Source organism: Cannabis sativa, chromosome X (genome assembly GCF_029168945.1).
Source record: "Cannabis sativa cultivar Pink pepper isolate KNU-18-1 chromosome X, ASM2916894v1, whole genome shotgun sequence".
Taxonomy (NCBI): Eukaryota; Viridiplantae; Streptophyta; class Magnoliopsida; order Rosales; family Cannabaceae; genus Cannabis; species Cannabis sativa.
The window spans coordinates 15542316-15561828 of record NC_083610.1 but is presented as its reverse complement, the minus strand read 5'-3'; the positions used below and the strand labels follow the sequence as shown (position 1 = coordinate 15561828).

Here is a 19513-nt window from a genome sequence, read left to right as displayed (position 1 = left end):
TCAGATATTGATAATGCTCTGCTACAGAAAGGAATCAAGGGCTAGATATCTGAACGGAAGGAGTCATTATATTCCGCTGCACCCAATGTAAGGTTTCCTAAACTTTATATGTGTTTATTTCATCGTTTTAGAAAGTTCATTTTTAGGATGTTAATAAACATACTTGTGAGTAGATCTAAGATCCTGGTAAAATAAATTCCAACACAACTCCCCCTGGAAAAAGGGTCCAGAGTTGGGCAACAAACCAAAAAATAAATATCTCTCCCCCTTTTTGTTTATCGGAGTGCCAAAGTAAACAAAGAACAAAAAATAGACTAAAGTTTAATTAGAAAGGGACAAACAAAAAACACTTTAATCTTTGTAGAGTTTAACCAAAGTGGACAGTTGCCTGGACATGCTATGTTGGACATCTGCCATTGCTTCAAGACGAGTGTACACATTCTGAAGTTCAGACTTGACTTCCAGGAGTTCTGCTGCAGCAGAGTCAGAATTTGCACTAGCAGAAGCAGCAGCAGCACCAGCCTTTGGCCGTTTTTGAAACACACCATCAAAGTATTCAGAGGGTTGGAATGTAGGACCAGTGATGGGAGGCTCAAGTGTTTCATGTGCTTGTGCCACATTCTTCTGAGAAGATAAAACTTTATAGATTAGATTAGGAAATACAAGTTTGAAGGTTGGCTTTTTACCTCTTCGGAAGGAGACAATCTGGTTGAGAATATGAGAGGCTAGATCAATGGAAGTTCCAGAAGTGATGCGGTATAGGAGAGTAGCCACTTCTTGAGACACCACGGTCTTGTTAGAATTTGGAACCCAATTGCTTAGTGCAAACCGCATAAGGGAAGCATGAGCAAAAGTGAGGTGAGTGATTCGAAGACTCTCCCCTGGTTTCAATTCTGAACGAGCACCAGTGAGTTCAGAATGCATCAACTCACGATCCATGGACATCACAGCATTGGATACATTCTCAGGCAATTGCAGAGCCTGAGCAATGTCCTTTTCAGAAAATGAGAACCAGTGACCCCTAACATAAACTCTCCTATACAATCTAGAATTCTCATCAAGGAAATCATCAGTAAGATTAGCATAAAACTCCTTAATAATGTTTGCAATGAATCCAATGAAACCAGTAAGAGTGTTTTCCCATTGATGAAATTGAATGTATTTTATAATACCATAAACACGATGGGCAAGCAAATCATAATTCCTCTCACTTTCAAACTTACGGGTTGCATAAAGATTCCAGTCACTCTCATTGTCTCGATAATAAAAAGTAGGACAGCCAGAAAGAACGGAAGGGATATTACCAGATGTAGGATCTTCCATGGGCTGCTTGCCTTTGGCAGCAGCAGAGGCCTTTGCTGCTGAAGCAGTTTTTGAACGAGTAGGTTCTGGCTCGAGTTCTGTGTCCTCACTGTCCTTCGCAGTATGCAGAGATACTGATTTGTCTGAAGAGACTTCCATTGGATCCTCTTCTTCTGAACTGGAACTCGAGGAAGCCGAGGGAGGATTAGTCTTGAGTTTCTTCTTGGCTGGAGGAACAGTCTTCTCTCGAGATTGAGAGGCTTGAAGCTCTTTCTCAGCCGAGGCTTGCTGGGCTCGAGTTCGAGTGGAAGGGCCTGTTGGAGTGGTGCCAGCCATTGATGCAGCAGGAGGAGGAACAGCCAATGGAGGAGGAGATTCCTTAGAGGATTCAAATGAGGAAGTCCAGGTGCGATAGGGCCTTACCGATTTGCGAGCAACTTGCTTGGGTGGATGTTTTGGCTTCACGGCTTGAGATTCACGCTGGGGAAGCGATGAATCTCCAGGCTTTGCAACAGCAGGAGGAGGAACTGAGGCAGCAGGGGGTGCACTAGAAGGAGTTGGAACGGTTTCTTCTAATTTTTTAGTGTGCCCTAAATTCTTGGTTCTCACCATTTTGGAACTGAAGGAGAAGATGAATAGTGACAGACAAAGAAACAAGAAAGAAGGTTCGGGTAGGTGGTGAAATAAGTGTCAAAATTTGGTTTATATAACCTTGGAATCAAAACAAGAAAAAGGAAACCAATTTTGAAAATTCAAATGGTAACCGCCAGCCCATGAACCAAAAGAGGAAACCGCCCACTTCTCAACTCCTTTCCCTTTTTTTTTTTAAAAAAAAAAAAATAAATAAATAAAAGGAAACTAGAAATGCCAACAAATTTTTCCAAAAATAAATCAATCTTTCAAGAATAAAGGCACATTACCATATAAAGATTAATCTTTACTTGGAAAAATATCATAATAAATCAAAGAAAGAATGAATGTTGATACTTACCATTTATGCACAAGATTTTCTTAACCCATGAAGCAAGTCACACGCCTCCCTCCTTTTTTTTTTCTTTTTTTTTTTTTAAATTAAAACCTAAAATAAAATATAATGTGTACAATAGATATATGTGATTCGAACCAAGCAAATGAAATCAAATATCATTGACAATTGACAAAATAAATTACATGTTATGCTTTTAAGGAAAATAACTAATTAGTATCTCATGAAATAATCATACTTAATTGATGTTGAGGAAAAAGATATGCATGTTACTGAAAATTGTGAAACAGGATTATCAATTTAATTTTAATAGAGGAGACTTACAGATTTGAACACACTTGTCAGACATAAGTGTGTGCAGTGAAAATAGGATCATTGTCCTTGGCAAGATTTTTCATTTTCGCCTTTTTCAATTTGATCCCGCAACTGGATGCTTTCACACCATACTGAAGGTAGCCCTTTTCTATGGTAGTGCATCCTCATCATAGTTGCTAATTACAATGTTCCAGCTTACTCATCAGATGGCTTTCACACCTCAGTATGGGTAGCTCTATTCCAACAAGGGGCCTGACAAGACTGAAACAAAAATTGCTCAACTCTGTATAAGAACATTATTTAATCCTAGACACACATAAAGAGTAACATGAACCTTTTAGCACAACATCACAAAGTATGATCAGACTGAGATCCTAACTAATTATAAACCAAAAGCATAAACATGATTTGTCAAAATACAATGATAGATGATTAAGAGCTAGAGAAGAATCACATAATACTATTGTACAAGAATTATGAACAGATAAAATTAAACAATGCAAACTCCCAAAGACTTTCTGAGGGAGTCAAAGCGACTTGCATCTAGGGCCTTTGTGAAAATATCAGCTAATTGTTTTTCAGTATCAACATATTCTAATTGCAATGATTTATTTTCAACAAGTTCCCTGATAAAGTGGTGTCTTATGTCAATGTGCTTTGTTCTAGAATGTTGAACATGATTTTTGGAAATATTTATGGCACTAGTATTGTCACAAAAAATAGTCAAAACACCCAATTCAAACCCATAATCAATCAACATTTGTTTCAACCACAATAGTTGAGTACAACAACTACCAGCAGCGATGTACTCAGCTTCGGCAGTGGATAAGGAGATGGAATTCTGTTTCTTGCTATGCCAAGATACTAGATTATTCCCAAGAAAGAAACACCCTCCACTTGTGCTCTTTCGATCATCAGCATTTCCTGCCCAATCTGCATCACTAAAACAAGCAAGATTTGAATTGGTATCTTTCGAGTACCAAATTCCATACTCAGGAGTGCTATTAACATATCTAATGATCCTTTTTACAGCCGATACATGAGATTCCATAGGATTACTTTGATATCTAGCACACACTCCTACACTGTAACAGATATCAGGACGACTAGCAGTTAAATACAAAAGACTTCCAATCATGCTACGATAGAGTGTAGTGTCTACCTTTACTCCATTTTCATCTTTTGTTAATTTCAGTGTGGTGCTCATAGGAGTACTTACCTGCTTAGCCGATTCAAGGCCAAATTTCTTGACAAGGTTCTTAGCATACTTGCTTTGAGCTACAAATGTACCTCCTTCTATTTGTCTCACTTGAAGACCCAGAAAGAAATTAAGCTCACCAACCATGCTCATTTCAAATTCACTTTTCATTTGATCAACAAATACCTGAACTTCATGGTTAGATGTAGAACCAAAAACTATATCATCAACATAAATTTGAGCAATGATAAAATCAGATTTTATACGTTTGATGAAAAGAGTTTTATCCACACTACCTCTGTGATAGCCATGAGAAAGTAAAAATTGAGTCAACCTTTCATACCAAGCTCGAGGAGCTTGTTTCAGACCATACAAAGCTTTTTCAAGTTTGTATACATGGTCTGGAAATTGAGGATCTTCGAATCCTTTTGGTTGCTCAACATAAACTTCCTCATTCAAAATACCATTTAGGAAGGCAGATTTCACATCCATTTGAAACAATTTAATATTCAGAATACAAGCAATACACAAAAGTAAACGAATTGATTCTAATCTTGCAACAGGAGCAAAAGTTTCATCAAAATCAATACCTTCTACCTGTGTGTACCCTTGTGCCACCAAACGAGCCTTGTTTCTCACAATTGTACCGAACTCATCACTTTTATTTTTAGACAACCACTTTGTTCCAATAACATTTATACCTTTTGGTCTTCGGACCAAAATCCATACCTTGTTGCGAACAAATTGGTTGAGTTCCTCTTGCATTGCATTAAACCATTCCTCAAAGGTCATGGCTTCCTTCACATTTTTCGGTTCATATTGAGAAACAAAGCAAAGAAAGCTGATTAAGTTAATATACCTTCTGCGAGTTACCATGCTTTCTTCAGGATTTCCAAGGATGAGATCTTTTGGATGATTCAGTTTGACTCTGGTGCTTGGTTCTTTCTGAATAGAGTCAGTAATTATATTTGGATGAGTCAAGATAGACGGTTCTGGTTCTCCAGCTTCAGTTGCAGCAGCAGATTCGTCATTTTCAGCATCAACCATGGGTTCTGCTGCATCAGGATCTGTTGTTACAACTTCTGGAGGAGTATCCATGAGACTATCTATCTTGGCTTCTGTGGAAAACTCTGAAAAATCTCTAAAATCATCAACAACCACATTAGCTGATTCCAAAACAGTTTGAGTTCTCATGTTATAAACACGATAAGCTCTACTGTTTAAGGAATATCCAATAAATACACCAACATCACTTTTAGCATCAAATTTACCAATATGCTCACGATCTCTATAGACATAACACACACATCCAAAAACATGAAAATGACTTACATTGGGGCGCTTACCTTTCCAGATTTCATAAGATGTTTTTGAGGTACCTGGACGAATAAACACTCTGTTTATTATGTAGCAAGCTGTGTTAATGGCTTCAGCCCATAAGCGCTTTGTCAACTTCTTGCTATTTAACATCACTCTTGCCATTTCCTGCAAAGTTCGATTCTTCCTCTCAACAACTCCATTTTGTTGAGGAGTTTTGGGAGCTGAAAATTCATGAGTTATACCTGTAGACTTGCAAAAATCATCATACACAGAATTTTCAAACTCCTTACCATGATCACTTCAAATTTGAACAATTTTCCCAATATTACCACCTTTCTCAACTCTTAATCTCAAACAAAGAGTTTTAAAGGCATCAAAAGTGTCAGATTTTTCTCTTAAGAAATCTACCCAAGTAAAATGAGAGAAATCTTCAACACACACAAAGATATATCGTTTACCATTCAAACTTTCAACTTGGATTGGACCCATAAGATCCATGTGAAGCAATTCCAATACTTTTGAGGTATTGATATCAGTCACAGGCTTGTGAGTGATTTTTAATTGCTTCCCAAGTTGACATGGTTCACACTTACCTTCACTTTCCTTACCAAGCTTGGGAAGTCCTCGAACAATACCTGCATTTGACAATTTTTTCAGGTTTTTAAAATTAACATGCCAAAGCTTGGCATGCCACAGATCTGTGGTGTTGTTGATAGCTGAATGACAAGTAAACACAGGGGTTAGAGTGTAACAGTTATCATTGGATCGAAATCCTTGCAAGATACATTCATTGTCATCATTCAGAACATAGCAATGATCACTATCAAAAGAAACAGTAAACCCTTGATCACAAATTTGACTGATGCTAAGTAAATTAGCCCTCAGTCCTTCAACTAACATCACATTTTTCAGTCTAGGTAACCCTTCAAAATTTAGAGTTCCCATACCAACAACTTTTCCAGATAGGCCATTACCAAAAGTGACTTCTCCACATTGCATAGGCCGAATGTTAGTCAAAAAGTCCTTGTCACCTGTCATATGTCTAGAGCAACCACTGTCAAAATATCACATTTGAGATGCAGCAGTTTTATCAGAAAAACCAGCTAGACAATTCTTTTTCACCCATATTTGTTTCAAACCTTTATGTTTCTTTTGAGATTTTTCCAAATTATCAAAATAATTTGTTTTAAACAGATTTTTCAACATGAAACATTTAGGTCTGATATGTCCTTTTCTACCACAAAAATGACAAATGGGAACAAATCTTTTTACCTGAGATCTTACCCTTTTCAAAAATTCTGGAGATTTTGCAGCATCAGAAGCTGTTCTTGCTGCAATAGGCTGTGAAACTGTTACGGCAGAATTTGTAGCCTCAAGGTGATTCGTTGGAACACTAGATTTTATAAACTTCGTGACTCCAGAACTTTCCATTCCATTAGAACCAAGGCCTGCGAAGCCTCTCTGACCTGCATTCTGAGCTTTTTCAAAAATAGAAGATCCACGATTAAGCATTTGAACATTTTTCTTAAAGTTTTCAAGTTCCTTCTTTAATAGAGAGATTTTTTCATCTTTATCACAAAAACTTGTCTCATATTTTTTTATTTTCAAATTACACATTTCAATCTGATGAGACAATTTTTTATTCAATTTATTCAACTCTCTATTTTCAGAAGCAACCTGAATCCATTTTTCATACATGACTTTGTATGATTCAGCAAGAGATTCTTCACAGATTTCAGACTCATCTGAATCTGAATCCTCTTGTTTGGTGGTATTATTCAGACACACCAATTTAGCTTTCACCTGTGAATCACACAACACATTAGTCATAACAGAGGTTAGGGCAACATTTTCAGCGACATCTTCATCACTTTCGGTTTCATCATCACTCCAAGTGACATTGAAACTTTTCTTATTCTTTTTCAAAGTGTTTGCACACTCAGCTTGAATATGCCCAAAACCTTCACATTCCCTGCACTGAATTCCCTTTTTGTTAGAGACAGATGGTTTAATGAAAGTATTACCTTTTGAACCTTTCGAAATATTCTTTTTATTTCCCATCTTTTTCATATATTTCTGAAAATTCTTAGTTAATAAAGCAATCTCATCATCACATTCACTATCAGTATTTTCATTATCAGCAACTTTCAAAGCAATACTTTTACCTTTATCAGCAATAGATTTGGGTTTGTCCTTTTGTTTAATCTGTTGATTTAATTCAAAAGTACGTAAGGAACCCATCAATTCTTCCACTTTCATAGTGCTAAAATCTTTAGCTTCCTCCATTGCCAACAGTTTAGTATCAAACCTTTCTGGAACAACTCTAACAATTTTTCTCACAAGAACAGAATCATCAAGCTTTTCTCCAAGAGCAAAATATTCATTAGCAATGTCAGATAATTTTTCATAGAATTCAGTTAAAGTTTCATTATCAGACATTCTAAGCTCATCAAATTTAGTTTGAAGCATGATAAATCTAGATCTTTTCACATCAGAAGTTCCTTCAAACTGAGTTTGAAGAATCTCCCAAGCTTCCTTAGCAGAAACACAAGATGATATAAGTTTAATGTAACCCTCACCTACACCATTAAAGATAGCGTGCAAAGCTTTGCTATTATAGGCAGATAGTTTATCATCTTCAATAGACCATTCCAGTTCAGATTTTATAGTAGTATTACCTGAAGAATCTATCTCAACTGGAGGAGACCAACCTGATAGAACCATTCCCACGCCTTCTCATCTTGAGATTTGATGAAGGCCCTCATTCTAACTTTCCAATAAGGATAGTTAGAGTCATTAAGCAACGGTGGTCTAGAAATAGAACTTCCTTCTGCAAAAAATGACATTCTAACAAAAACGTTATAGGACCACACTAAGAGTTTAGTGTCCTGCTCTGATACCAAGTGAAAAACCGTGTTTTTGCAAATGTCAGTTGTATATACGAAAATATAAAAACTGTAAGCGTTTGCAGCAACAGAATAAAGAAATTCGCTACAAAGAAATCGAACAGTAATATAAAATATTTGCAGAAAAATAAATAACTTGACACAAGAGATTTGTACGTGGTATCAGTGTTCTCCCGAACACTCCTAGTCCACGGGGCCACGCCCAGAGAATGAAATCAATTAATAAAGTATCAAAATTACAAAGACAATTGACTTAAACAAGTTTAGACTCCCTCTAAAGTATTGTCGCAATCCTTTGTAATCCACTTTATGAATCTGACTTCTTGAAACACCTTCAAGCCCGAACTCCCTTCGTCTTTGAAGTGTGAGTGCTTACTTCCTCCCGAAGTAAGGCTTTAACAAGTCTTCTCCCGAAGACCAAGTGCTTACTTCCTCCCGAAGTAAGGCTTTATCAAGTCTTCTCCCGAAGACCAATCTCTTGTTCAGTCAAGTAGTTCTTCACAACCTCTAGAATAGAGTAAGAACAGAAATAGAACAACTAGAACCTAGATGAACAACTAGGCTCTCACAAAACAAAGAAAGACTCTCTTCTCTCAAAAGATAAATGCAAAAAATGAATAATGGAAGAGGTAATTCGAATGGTTGCTCTCTAGGCTCTATTTATAGATCATAGAAACCAAAGAGGCAACCACAAGTTCGAATTAGCAGCTGTACAAAAACTTTCCAAAAGAAACACGATCTGCTACATCAGATTCGGATGCTGACGAAGCAGATCTGCCCAGAAACGGGAAACTTACTAAAATCGGGTCCGATCTTCTTTCAAAGCTTGATTCCTGCCAAAAACAGATTAGATATTCTGATTGTATCAAGATACAATCGAAATCAATAAGGAAAAGGCAATAAACAAAGTTTCCCTAAAAAAGACAACTTTCCAAAAGAGAATTCCTTTTCTTTTGAGAAGTTTTCAACAAAGGAAAGTTCAGCTGAAAGTGTAACTTTCCAAACAAGGAAAATGGCAACTAATAACCGAATAAAAGAGGTAAGATTTCGAAAATGAATGCATAGCAATCTTACCATAAAAAGGAAAAATTATTTTGTCACCTAACTTGCCAAAAAAGGACTTTACAAAATCATTACAAATCATTTGCTAGTTGTTATATTGCTAGCTGTCATATTGTTGATCATGCTCCTCAACAATTTCTAATTGAGAGATATCCTTATTTTCAACAGATCCACCAGGTTGTTCTTCAGATAATGAAATTGTGAAATGTTGAGGTACTTTGTATGGATGTCTGCGATATGCTTATCTATTGATATATATCTAACATCAACTCTTTTCTCAGAACCTTATCTCTTATGAAATGCACATCGATCTCTGTGCACTTTGTTCGTGAATGGAAAACTAGATTGTGTCTATTGTGTTCAATTCCAAGTTCCAAGAGTAGGGATTGCAGCCATACTACTTCTTTATATGTCATAGCTAGAGCTCTATATTCAGCTTTAGTGCTAGAATGAGCCACTTATTTTTGTTTTCGAGAGCTCCAGCTTACCAAGTTATTTCCAAAATAAATGCAATAGCTTGTTGTAGATGTCTTGTCATCAAGAGAGCTTGCTCAATCTGAGTTGTTGTAGCCTTCAATGGTTAATTGAGATACACAAGTAAATGAGATTCCTTCTCCAATTATGCTTGCAAGATAGTGAAGTATTTTCTTTCAAGCAGTCCAATAATTTTAAGTAGAGGCTTGAAGGAATTGACTTAATTTATGATATTTGGTTTACTAAGTGTGAGATATTGTAGGGGGTTTATTACACTTTGATAGAGAGCTTGATGTTCAAAACCAACACTATCTTGAAGGCTTAATTTGTTGCTTTGATTCATAGGTGTGGGACATGGTTTAGTATTGATCATGTTGGTCTTTTTCAAGAGATCAATGGTGCATTTAGTTTGAGATAGGTGTAATCCATTATGCCCTCAATTTAACTATACTATTCGATTAACTCCATAAGTGTTTCATCAATTTCTATAACTATAAAATATGATTCTAATGCCTCTATTGTATCGACGTGAGTCATAATAATTGAAGAATATAATTCTCCTATATAGAAAGTCACAGTATCTCATCGTAGTAGGAGGGTTTCTGGGAACCCACCCTGTTATAACTTAGATGACACTAGTGATGACAATCTAATGTTAGTTTAAACAAGTAATGGATAATTCTAACATGAATGAAAGTTCAAGAGGCATGATTTAGTACATATCAAAGTTTGAGGGGCATGATTTGGTAGATATCAAAAGTCTGGGGGGCATGGTTTAGTAGATAAACAATCACTGAAACAGTAAAATTAAATGAAATTAGACAAAAGTTCTTAAATTTAACAATCTCAATAGTTCGGGGAGAATTTTTAACGGCAAAAAAAAAGTTCAAGGGGCACGATTTAGTACATATCAAAGTTCGAAGGGAAAAATTACTAAGTAACCTAATTACAATTGTACCAATACTATTCTTTCTATTCTTTTATATTATCATAAATGTTACATCTACATTACAATTTTACCTTTAAAATACGTCATTTATCATTTAATATTATTTATATAAATTTTATAATTTAAAAATAATTCGGTTACGCATCTGTGTACTGAAAAGAAAATTAACCTATGCTTATTTTGTTTTATTAGAAGGAGAGATTAAATCACTTGTTTGGGAAGAGAGAATGAGAGAGAAGAGAGATAGAAAGAGACATTCTCAATCTAAACCTTCAAAATTTAATCTCTCCAAATTTAGAAAAATTGTAGAAAAAGATAAAATACATTTTACAAAATATAATAACTACCCTTAAAAAAATAATAAAATTTTATTTTTAAAAATGACAATTTTATAATTTAACTAATCAATTTTTTCTCGATTTCTAATACCAAACAATACCAAAAAAAAAAAATTAACAATTTTCTCCATCCCTCTTACTCCCATCGTCTCTAACTTCTCCCTCAATCCATCCTGCTCTACCTCCCTCCCACCAAACATAGTCTAAAATTATACACTAATATATATAATTATTTTTTATTTTTAAAATGCCACGATTATACCCTCTGAATAAATATAGGCAGTCCAGCTCTCAGTCTCAGCCTCGGTATAGAAACTAACGCCATGGTTTCACTACGATTCCCATTTTCGTTTTCTCAGTCCTCAACCTCAACCCTTCCTTCCCCTAACTCACCACCCTTTCGTGCCTCCACTCTCGCTGTCACCGTCGCTGCCACGGCCGCCGTCGCCACCATTGCTGCCACCGCAGCCGCCTCAGCTTCCACCAAAGACACTGGCGCTACTCCAAACCCAAAACACCCTTTTCTCCAAGAAGCGCTAAATTTTTTCTTCGCTAATCGTTCGTTACCTCTTTGGGGCTCACTCTCTCTAGCCAACTCTGCGGATCCAGTCGTTCATTCTCGGACTGGGGTATCGTTCCCTTCCATCCTAGCTGATTCTCGGAAACTTTTGGGAATTGGGTTAAGGCGAAAGAGCGTTTTGGGGTTAAAGAACATCGATGTTTACGCATTTGGTATCTTTTAAATTCTTTCTCATTACGATCAAAATTAGCATATATATATATATATATGATATTGATGATGCTTATGTGCTGCATGGAAAATTGAAATGTTGGTTTAAAACAATTTTGCTTTGCAATTCTATTTTATTTTGTACATTATAGTAAGCTAAATTGTGATAAAATTACTGATATGTTTAGTGATGCTGACCACATTATGCTCATTAGTATAAAGTGGAGAGAATAGTTGCTTCATAGTTCATAGTGTGAATTTGTAAAACAATGGCAGAGTAACCTGAGATTTGTTTTATGTGTATTGTGAATTGTTTGTGATGAAAATGAAAATTTGAGTCTTTGTTGAGAATATTTACTATTTAGTCTGTGCTTGAATTAATTATGACACATGAGGTTAAGGCAAGTGATCAAGCTCTTTGCTTTTTACAGATTGTAGAGTTTAGCATAATGATAAGTATACATATTATATGTATAAGTTCAGTTTTGCTTATAAACAGGTGTTTATGCTGATAATAATGAGGTGAAGAAAATGTTGGGGGAGAAGTACAAGAAATTGTCTAGTTCTGAAATCAAGGAAAGCAAAGAGTTTACTGATGATCTCATAGAGAATGATATAAGCATGACTGTTAGGCTTCAAATAATGTACAGCAAATTGAGCATTCGATCTGTACGAAATGCTTTTGAGGAATCAGTGGGAAGCAGACTGCAAAAGTTTGGGGGACCTGATAATAAAGAACTTCTTCAAAGGTAAATCTTTATTAACCACATTTATGGTATGAAAAGAATAATAATTTCATAAGCCGACAATTTATGAAAAATTCAAATCTTTGAAGAGTCTCAATCTTGTTAAGTTGCAGTTACAGCTGACAATTGTTTATACAAGTCATGAGTATCATTTGGTGTAAGTTTAACAACAGCTTAATACCAAAAACAAATTGCAGGTTCACTTCTCAGTTCAAAGATGAATATAAGATACCACGAGGATCTGTGATCGAACTGGCAAGGGAACGGGGCTATGTACTTCGAACGACAAGTATGATTCCTTAAACTTCCTTATGCATTAGCTCCTTCATTTTTAGATGGTTTCATGATATGTGAGAATTTTCACCCTCAGGAAGTGATAGCTGTATACATTTTAGAATGCGTACACGCAACACCAACTCTTAAACCAATGACCTTTTATGAATTTGAAGATATGGTTTCAGGATATAAAGCCTTTTCTAATTGATTGAAAAGATTAGAAAAAGAGAAATCTATACAAAAAATGGAAATTTAATGTGGATGGGGCCTGGAGTATATCCGGAGTTTAAACACTAGTCATTTAGTTTTGGTTCTTGTTAACACTTTGTTTTTTTTTTTTCAGTTGATGGGAAAGAGGTGGGAAGTATCCAGAGCAAACTCCTGTGTAAGTCGATTCTGGATCTTTATATTGGTGAAGATCCATTTGATAAACAAGCCAAAGAAGATGTCAAGCACAATGTAGCCTCACTCCTTCAGGAATAGGGGAAAGTTACTATAAATTGATTGAAATTTTAATGAAATTTGTAGATTACAGAATAAGGTTTCAAGAATTCTTTTTAGAAGTTTTGGAAGAAGAAATTTATTTTCTTTATTGATATTGAACTCTGAATATACACTGGTATAAAATATATGGTATATATAGAATACAAAGGAGACTAACAGCTAGGAGAAAAATATACAAGGAAATAATAATACAATCTATTTCTAGAAAGTTGCATGTAAGTAACGAGTAATTTCATGAAACTTAATGAAAAAAATATAGGGTTAATATTATTTTGACTATTTTATAAAAGTTATTGATTTAATATTCATTTTTCGATATTGAGTTAAATTTTTAATAATTTTTTTTTTAGTATAATCAACTGAAGACAATTTATAGCACAAACAAATTTATATTTTTTTTTTTATAAAACTTTCATATTAGGTTATTATTAAGTATTGTTTATATAGTATCAGTTAGAAAATATAGGGTTTGATTTATCATTTAATAAAATAAAAAGTTCAATAAATAATTTTTGTAAAATACAAAATTCAAGATAGTATTTATTTAAAAAAAAAATATATATTTTCCTAATTAATTCTAAATTAAATTTGTATTTTACTACACTCCCACTCAAGTTGGATGGAAGATATCAATCAATCCCAATTTGCTAACACAAGATTCAAAGATTGTTTTGAACAATCCCTTTGTAAAAATGTATACCGCTTGTAAAGATGTTGGTACAAAAGGCAAACAAACAAAATTTCCCCGAGCTTTATGAGGATCAATCTCAAGATGCTTTCTTTAGTTATGTTGGACTAGATTATTAGTGATATTGATGGCAACCTTATTATCACAATATAGTCTCATTGGAAGCTCCAAAGATAGCTTTAATTCCTCCATAATTTGTTGTATCCAAATTAGCTCACATAATCCATTTGTTACTACTCTGAATTCATCCTTAACACTACTCCTAGCAACAACATTTTATTTCTTGCTTCGTTGTTGAAGTACTCGACTATCAACTAATTCAAATTTTCTCTCTTCAATTTCTTGTTCTATAGGCCTCAGTAACAAGATCAATCTCGCTACTAACGCAAACTCGATCCGACTGAATCTGCATCTCTTCTTTGCAAAATAAAAGTGTACCTCGTCTGGCTTCTCATATATGATCTTGTGGATGAATAACTGATGGATTAATGTCCCAAAAAAGATTAGTAGTTTCCTCTCGAAGAATTTATTTAAAAGGTGATTCCTTCACCTTATCCCATACTTTGGAATTCATCAAATTTTGCCTTAATTTTTGGATAGTAATAACTTCCGTCACACCAAGTGACACGGCCTGTGTAATGCTCTGAGATTAGAATTATAAGTCGTGGCGGTCTTGAATTCTGGAAAAAAGACACAAGAAATCAAGTAAGAAATCCTGCTGCACATTATCAAGCCTTATTGGACCAGAATCAGACAAAATACAAAAAAAAAAATGCTTTAACTATCGGGCCACAATCGGGTGTGTATCAGACCTACATGCATATTTTGATCACAAAAGAAGCTATCGAGCCTTATCGTCCTCTATCGGACCTACATGCATATTATACCAAAATGTAAAAAATTAAAAATGCATCGGCCCATAAATCGTCCTATATTAGGCCTACTATCGGACCAAATATTTGGAGGCATATCGGGGCAACATCAAGCCTATAGTGGGCCAAAATCGGCCATTTCTCTTCAACCTCCAGACTTTTATTTGACACAGACCATCGTACATCCATCGGGCATCCATCAGGCATGCATCGGGCCCGACCTGAAATCCAGATTTCACTCAATAAATCCAAAAAATCCTAAATCTAACCCTAACTAGCGAATTTCACAGAACATTGCAACAAATCAATCGATTTCTACCATAAATCAATAAATCCATAAATCTAAACACTAAAAATTGTATGAAAATATTGAAAAGAAAAACTCACCTTAGACATTGCTGCCGGTGATGGATTGTTCATCGGTCCTCAATTGTTCGTGGTATATGGAATAGCAGCCGAGAAGTCAGTGATGATGGTTTTGAGAGAGAGAGAGAGAGAGAGAGAGAGAGAGAGAGAGAGAGAGAGAGAGAGAGAGAGAGAGAGAGAGAGAGAGAGAGAGAGATGTTTTCAATGATGGGGTAATTTAGGAATATATGATTTGTTGACTTATCTTACCAATATTAGGTATTTTAAGTTTAGGAAAAAAATTTCCCCCTATGTATAAAAAATCAAATTTCTCTTTTTCATTAATAAAAAACTCAAAAGTAATGGATTTTAAAATGTAGAAATTACAGAAATTATAAGAAATATTTAAGGATTTACTTTTTGTATGGTAGAATTAAATAATTCTAATGGGGTATGGATTTTTTATTTTGTTTAAAATGTGAATGTATTTCATGTCAAACGTATTAGCTGCTCACGGTTTGGCTAAGTTTACTTTAAGGGTGGATGAAGCTTGCTTTTGATCAGATTGTATTCCTCCACCTATGAACTGTTGTTGTACTTATCAAACTAATTTATAATAACAAGTTTTTTCCTAAAAAAAAATCACTATGCCGAACTAGCTTATATATCTCATAAACAAAATGAATGAAAGGGGTTTCACCTTTGGAAAGAGATCTCTTTCTTAATCCAGTACAACAAGCAGGTAATAATACAAGTAATTGGCAAATAAAAAAATTAGGGGCCAGTTCCAAGTTCACCAGCCAAAGCTCAAGCATTTACATCTTTATTGGCAATCACACTATACTTTCAGCAACTCCTGAAAAAACAAGCACAGACATAGACTTCATATATGAATACAATTGAATATGCCTAATATGTAGGCAAATCCAATAGCAAAATGGTATGATGACTTAAAAACAAAGGAATGTAGATATTGAATAGCTCAAATTTGAAATTCCCTCAGGACAACAATAATTGTAAGCCTTGTACCTTCTCTTTCTGTTTGAAAATGGTCTCAATCTTCTTCATATACTCATCTATCAGTTTCTACACCAAAAATTAATGTAGAAAAATTAGCAAGAGGAAATGAAACAAATGACTTGAAAAGAAATAACAAAAGAAAGAATTCCTCTTTCTTTACTAGTCTATAGATACCCCTAGAGATTGAAGTCTATAGAGAGAAACAACACAAATGTCATGTTACCTGCAAATCACTCGACAAGTCCTTCACATTATCTTCAGAGAGTTTTTTCTCCTGCATAAATGTGTGAAATCAAGATAACAAAGGATCCTAGTCAAAGGTTAAAAAAAAGAAGGTACAAGATACTGGAAGGAGAACTGAAACAAAGGTGGAATCTAACGCTTCAAACCTTTTCAAGTTTTTCATAGGCCTTTAGAGCATCCCTTCGTATATTCCGCAAAGCCACCTACAGCATAAAGAACACGTGTGACTTTAGAATTGAGGCAATTAACAGATTTCAAGTTGCACGGAGAAGTTTCATCATGACAGCCATGTAGACAAATAGAAAAGGGAAAATTAACAAGAGAGTATGATTTACAGCATATGGTTAGTAAACTAAACCTGACCCCAAATCATAAAAATTTTAAGATGCTGGGCAATTACACTAATTTCACAACAAATTAAAAACATTTACTTTCTAAAAGTAAACAAAATTTGTAAACTTACTTTTCCTTCCTCGGCCTGTTTTGCTACAACTTTTGACAATTCCTGGATTCACAAAACAGCAATAAGTCAAGCATGCATGGAGGAGTCAAATGATAAGAATAATTCAGATTGATGCAGAACCAACTAAGCACCATGTAATTATAGTGTAAGAAGATCTTTAATCAAGAGGAGGTACCTTCCTTCTGTCTGATGTTAATTGTGGGAGGGACAATCTTATAACGTCACCATCATTGTTTGGTGTCATTCCAAGATCAGAACTGACTATTGCTTTCTCTATAGCCTTCAAGCTGAAATATAGATGATTACAAGAATTGTAAAGATAAAACATAATAACAGAGCCTACATATAGATTTACATGATGCAATTGTCATACAAAAAGCTTTCTTGCTTTGAGATGACAATGAGAAAGGAAATTAACTATCCACGCCTTTTCTCAATGGCAAGCATGTATTTATTGCTAAAAGCAGAATTAGAATGATATGCTGGTATTGTGAAATTCCAACTGTTTTTAAACTATACACATATATGTCTGTGGAATACCTGGATTTGTCATATGGCTGGATCATGAGGGAACTTGCATCAGGAGTACTGATTTGAGCAATGCTCTTCAAGGTAACTGGTGTTCCATAGTACTCCACCTAGAAAAGCAACGATAAAGAGATATTTCTTAGTAAATATAAGGACAAAATCTAACATCAGTTAACACCATTGATCTACATCATGATAACACGAAAAGATGAGTGACTCTTAAAACAGCTGTTGACCAAAAGCTCTAATAAATCATTTTATGGAGAAAAGTTACTTGCAAATGAACTTGCAGTAAGTATACACTAAAATGATAGATAAGGGCTGCTGTAAAAATTACTAAGTTTTGATACAGCGTCTTCATATTATACAAACAAAAAGAGTGTGTGTGCACCATAATAGAACATTTGTTAAAACTATGTTTCTCCTCATGCTCCTCCATACATTACAAACTCTTCTGCACCCAAAATAAACTAACATAACGAACCACAAATGTGATCCATACCTCAATTTTGTCAAGCATGGATGGGTTTGATCGTCATACCTCAATTTTGTCAAGCATGGATGGGTTTGATCGTCCTGTCCTAATGGAATTGAAATTGGTTCGCACAGTTTCAATCGTCTTCTCCATCCTTTCTTTCTAAATATTAAATAGCAGTGTCAGCAACAAGTATTTGTAATAGCACAATGAATATCCACTAAACAAATCAACCATGCCAAAATGACTTACAACATCTTTCTCAATGGACGATTTCTCTGCTTCTATTTCTTCAATTGTAGCAGCTCTAACAGTGCCACCTCTGAAATTTTACACAGAACCACACAAAAAGATGCAAATTTAACCGACCACGCAGCTACAAACACAATGGATACTAAACATCATAAATTTTAAGAATACGAACCCAATCACATTCACACTTGTTTATACTTAAAAGAAGCATTTTAAACAATGAAACAAATAGAACATCCAATACTTAAAACAACATTATTATTTCATACAAGAACGCAACTCGAAGTTTGATGCCATAGAAATTACCTCCTTTTGGACACATGCTTGGTAAGAATAGGCTTTCCAGAAAACTTAGCAATACCATCCTGAAGTCTCACGTAGCTAGCGGCTGAGCTCCATGTAACAATACTAACTCTCTTCGGCCTACATTTGGCGCAAACCGGTCCTCCACCAGATGAATCTGCAAAACAAACAATGTTATAGACATACCCACGAAGCTAAAACGAATGACTAGTCAGTTACTTTTCCTAAATTGCTCAAAATTTCAAAAGGAAACGCTATCGAAACTCATTCATTTGGAGTAGAGTAAGCAAAGAAGAAAGAAAAAAAGGAAATTTCATTTGTTGTCACTAAAACCCCAATTCAAAAGAGATAATAAATAAGGTTTAAGGGTTCGGCTACCTCGAAAGGAGAGGATGATTTGAAGAGGGTTTTGCTTGGGTTTAAGGGTAGTTGCAGGAGAGAAGGAGGTCGCCATGAGAGCTACAGTGTTGAGTGTAGGAGTGATGACCTTGGAAGACGGAGAAAAATATTAACGGGCTTGGCTTGGCTTGTGGATAAGAATTTTTGTTCTGTCTGTTTGGGTCCAAGAATTCAATAAAACCAAACACCGGAATTTTGTATCCCGTCTCATTGTCGAATATTGGATTTCAGAAAAAAAAAAAAAAAAACATTAGCCAAACCTTTATTATTTATACCACTTGAACTTGGAGGGTGTGTGTTGGAGGTTCTGAATTCGAGTTTTAAATTATGTATTGTAATATATAAACGCTTCAATAAATAAAAAACCATTACTATTTATAAGGCCAATTAGAATTTTTGCCTCTGAATTTTGACATGTATCAAATCATGTCTCGTGAACTTTTAAGGTCGTTAAAAATGTCCCTTGAATTATTGCGATTGTTGGATTTAAGGACTTTTTTCCAATTTCATAAGAAAGTCTAACATGGATGAAAGTTCAGGGGCCATAATTTAGTACATGTCAAAGCCTGCGGAGCATGGTTTAGTACATAAACAATCACTGAAATAGTAAAATTAAATGAAATTAGACAAAAATCCTTAAATCCAACAATCTCAATAGTTCAAGGGGCATTTTTAACGACCTTAAAAGTTTAGGAGGCATGATTTGGTATATGTCAAAGTTCAAAGGGCAAAAATCCTAATTAACCTATTTATAATTACAGTTGCAGTCTTTTTTGTTACTATTTCAAAGTCCTTTTCATTGTTATGTACTAACTAGATT

At 34.9% G+C, this 19513-nt stretch overlaps 2 protein-coding genes across 2 annotated transcripts; one reads left to right on the top strand and one right to left on the bottom strand.

Annotated features, from left to right (window-relative positions):
• Positions 1–11035: 11035 nt before the first annotated feature.
• On the top strand, positions 11036–13197 carry LOC115703721 (fatty-acid-binding protein 1). Its single transcript, XM_030630956.2, has 4 exons — positions 11036–11581; positions 12079–12328; positions 12523–12614; positions 12945–13197. The coding sequence occupies exons 1-4, from the start codon at positions 11173–11175 to the stop codon at positions 13082–13084; spliced, it is 891 nt and encodes a 296-aa protein (XP_030486816.2). The 5' UTR covers positions 11036–11172; the 3' UTR covers positions 13085–13197.
• A 2494-nt stretch (positions 13198–15691) lies between these two features.
• Positions 15692–18936, bottom strand: LOC115703727 (ribosome-recycling factor, chloroplastic). The gene is made up of 11 exons (XM_030630962.2): positions 18673–18936; positions 18298–18451; positions 17992–18061; positions 17806–17901; positions 17277–17374; positions 16912–17023; positions 16737–16778; positions 16420–16476; positions 16254–16304; positions 16040–16096; positions 15692–15866 (listed from the first exon to the last, which is right to left on the bottom strand). The coding sequence occupies exons 1-11, from the start codon at positions 18746–18748 to the stop codon at positions 15849–15851; spliced, it is 831 nt and encodes a 276-aa protein (XP_030486822.1). The 5' UTR covers positions 18749–18936; the 3' UTR covers positions 15692–15848.
• Between the last annotated feature and the right edge of the window lie 577 nt (positions 18937–19513).

Bases quoted from the DNA above. Each gene is read 5' to 3' on its own strand.
- LOC115703721 (XM_030630956.2), top strand. From the start codon at position 11,173: ATGGTTTCACTACGATTCCCATTTTCGTTTTCTCAGTCCTCAACCTCA. The intron at 11,582-12,078 runs GTATCTTTTAAA...GCTTATAAACAG, and splicing joins CATCGATGTTTACGCATTTG to GTGTTTATGCTGATAATAAT. The intron at 12,329-12,522 runs GTAAATCTTTAT...AACAAATTGCAG, and splicing joins AATAAAGAACTTCTTCAAAG to GTTCACTTCTCAGTTCAAAG.
- LOC115703727 (XM_030630962.2), bottom strand. From the start codon at position 18,748: ATGGCGACCTCCTTCTCTCCTGCAACTACCCTTAAACCCAAGCAAAAC. The intron at 17,024-17,276 runs GTATTCCACAGA...TCTATATTTCAG, and splicing joins CAGCCATATGACAAATCCAG to CTTGAAGGCTATAGAGAAAG. The intron at 16,097-16,253 runs GTAACATGACAT...TTTTTGGTGTAG, and splicing joins ACTTGTCGAGTGATTTGCAG to AAACTGATAGATGAGTATAT.